Source organism: Argentina silus (assembly GCF_951799395.1).
Source record: "Argentina silus genome assembly, chromosome: 1".
NCBI lineage: Eukaryota > Metazoa > Chordata > Actinopteri > Argentiniformes > Argentinidae > Argentina > Argentina silus.
This window is the reverse complement of record NC_139655.1, coordinates 13,586,524-13,589,023: the sequence shown is the minus strand read 5'-3', so window position 1 is coordinate 13,589,023 and position 2,500 is coordinate 13,586,524. Positions and strand designations below refer to the sequence as shown.

The 2,500-nt window shown below is 49.4% G+C and overlaps 1 protein-coding gene across 1 annotated transcript in view; it reads left to right on the top strand.

Annotated features, from left to right (window-relative positions):
- LOC310804584 (actin-binding protein WASF3) overlaps window positions 1-2,500 on the top strand; it is a gene marked incomplete at both ends in the record, with an annotated part of 14,276 nt that overhangs the window by 1,421 nt on the left and 10,355 nt on the right. Inside the window, one exon of the mRNA XM_083669869.1 lies at window positions 61-195. Coding sequence (XP_083525995.1) covers window positions 61-195 — 135 coding nt within the window. The remainder of the gene's footprint in view (window positions 1-60; window positions 196-2,500) is intronic.

Below are 2,500 nucleotides of genomic sequence, written 5' to 3'. Positions count from 1 at the left end.
TGTGTGTGTGTGTGTGTGTGTGTGTGTGTGTGTGTGTGTGTGTGTGTGTCCTCTCTACAGGCCAGCATGCGGAGGACATCTTTGGGGAGCTGTTTAATGAGGCCAACAGTTTCTACATGAGGATGAACAACCTGCAGGAGAGAGTGGATCTGTTGGCCGTCAAAGTCACCCAGTTAGACTCCACGGTGGAGGAAGGTGGGTGGGGCCGGAGGACCGGACAACCAATGAGAATGTGGTGTATAATGATAGGCAGAACATGACAGCATACATACTGTGTGTGTGTGTGTACCATACTTGTCAGTAAAGCTGCAGTAAATCCAACCAATAAGATGGTATTGGGACTACAATGCAGTGCAGATTTGACTGAATACGTCCTCCTTGTTTGGGCTGAAGTGGAGCTGTGTAAGGAAGGAGGTGACCCAGCTTTCTGTGGGGAGACATTCTTTAGGGGACTGGACTGCAGAAATAACCAACCTGCCTACCTCTCTTCTCTCCTCTCCTCTTCTCTCCTCTCCTCCACATGTTCTCCCCTCTCTTCTCTTTTCTCCTTTCCTGCTCTCCCCTCTTTCTCTTCTCATCCACCCTTCTCTTCTCTCCTCTTCTCTTCTCTTTTCCTCTCTTCACTTTCCATGCCCTCTCTTCTCTTCTCTGATCCATCCATCCATCCATCCATCCATCCATGTGCAACATTGTGGACCCCAGTAAAACAGAGGTGTTTGCCTCAGTCCCAGTCCCCATAGGAATGCATTGTGTCTGAACCCCATAGAGAACCACTGTATTGGAGCTGTTGAGGGAGTTGCATTGTCTATGCAATGACCAGCCACTGTGTGTGAGTGAAGGCATCCACCCATACACTGTCTGACCCTCAGATGACCCAGTCCTGTGTGTGTGTGTGTGTGTGTGTGTGTGTGTGTGTGTGTGTGTGTGTGTGTGTGTGTGTGTGTGTGTGTGTGTGTGTGTGTAAATAGATAGATAGATAGATAGATAGATAGATAGATAGATAGATAGATAGATAGATAGATAGATGTATGATTTAACATCCCCCAGCCTGACTCTGAGGAGGAGTTGTACAGTCTTATTGCGGCAGGCAGAAAAGATCTCCTATAGCGCTCCTTAGTGCAATGTGATTGTCGTAATCTGTTGCTAAAGGAGCTTCTCTGCTCTGCCACAGTGTCATGTTGGGGATGGGAGGGATTGTCCATGATGGCCTGGAGTTTGATCCTCATCCTCCTATTGGCCACCTCCTCCACAGTGTCCAGGGTGACACCGAGGACAGAACCAGCTGTCCTAATAAGCTTGTTCAGCCTCTTGGTGTCAGCTTCCTTGATGGAGAGTCAAGCAGAGTCCTGCACACGCCAAAGGACCTGAGCCTCCTCAGGAAATAAAGCTGGCTCTGGCCCCTCTTGTACAAGACATCTGTGTTACCAGTTACCAGTGTGTGTGTATGAGTGTGCCCTCTGTTCAGCCTGTGGAGGTGTGAGGCCCAGAGGATAGGGGTGAGTGCTTTCTAAGCACTGAAGTGAGGGTGGGCGGGGGGGGGGGGGGGGACTTGTCTCTGAATATGTTTAGGATTTGGGCTTGTTGCATGCTTGAGTTTGTGTCTTGTGTATGGTATGTGTGGGTCTGGATTTACTGCATGTTAGCCCTGTGTGTGTGTGTGTGTGTGTGTGTGTGTGTGTGTGTGTGTGTGTGTGTGTGTGTGTGTGTGTGTGTGTGTGTGTGTGTGTGTGTGCCTGTAGGTTTGCAGTGTAAGTATGTGTTATGGGTGAGAGGATTTGGCTCCTCCAGAATAGCCTGCATCCGTTTAATGGCTGAGCTGATTATTAATTGATAAGGCTCTGACTCAGCCACCTCCTGCTATGTGTGTGTGTGTGTGTGTGTGTGTGTGTGTGTGTGTGTGTGTGTGAAGCACAGACTCTGTGCAGAGCCACTCACTGCTTAGAGGAGGATTTCAGACGGCGCTACGGTGGCCCTGGAGGCTTAATCAGAGCTTTGATGTGAGAAAGTCGGCATGTGGGTCTTTTCCCTGAAGCTGTGGAGATACTGCCTAGTCACTCTGCTCTTCTGCAGCTACAGAGGGAGAGCACCTGTCTTCTTCTCTCTCTCACTATCGCCCACTCTTCTTTGTCCTCCCTTGCTCCCTCCCTCCCTCTCTCCTTTTTTCTCCACCCACTCCTCTTGATCCCAGCATGTCTCTATTTCTCCTTCTCATCCCTACTCAGTCTTGTCATCAGTCTTGGGGGGGGGGGTCATGAATATTTGATTAGACGTTCTGCTCACTCGTATTGGTCCATATCTCTCCTTCTTTCTTTTTAATTCCTCATAATCTCGCTGGCAAAGAGAGAGAGGGAGAGACAGAGAGAGAGAGCAAGAGGGAGAGAGAGAGAGAGAGAGAGTGAGAGATACAGGCAGGCAGACAGACAGGCAGACAGACAGACAGACAAGGAGAGAGAGTGAGAGTGAGAAAGTGAGAGTGAGAGAGATGGAGAGAGTAGAAAAA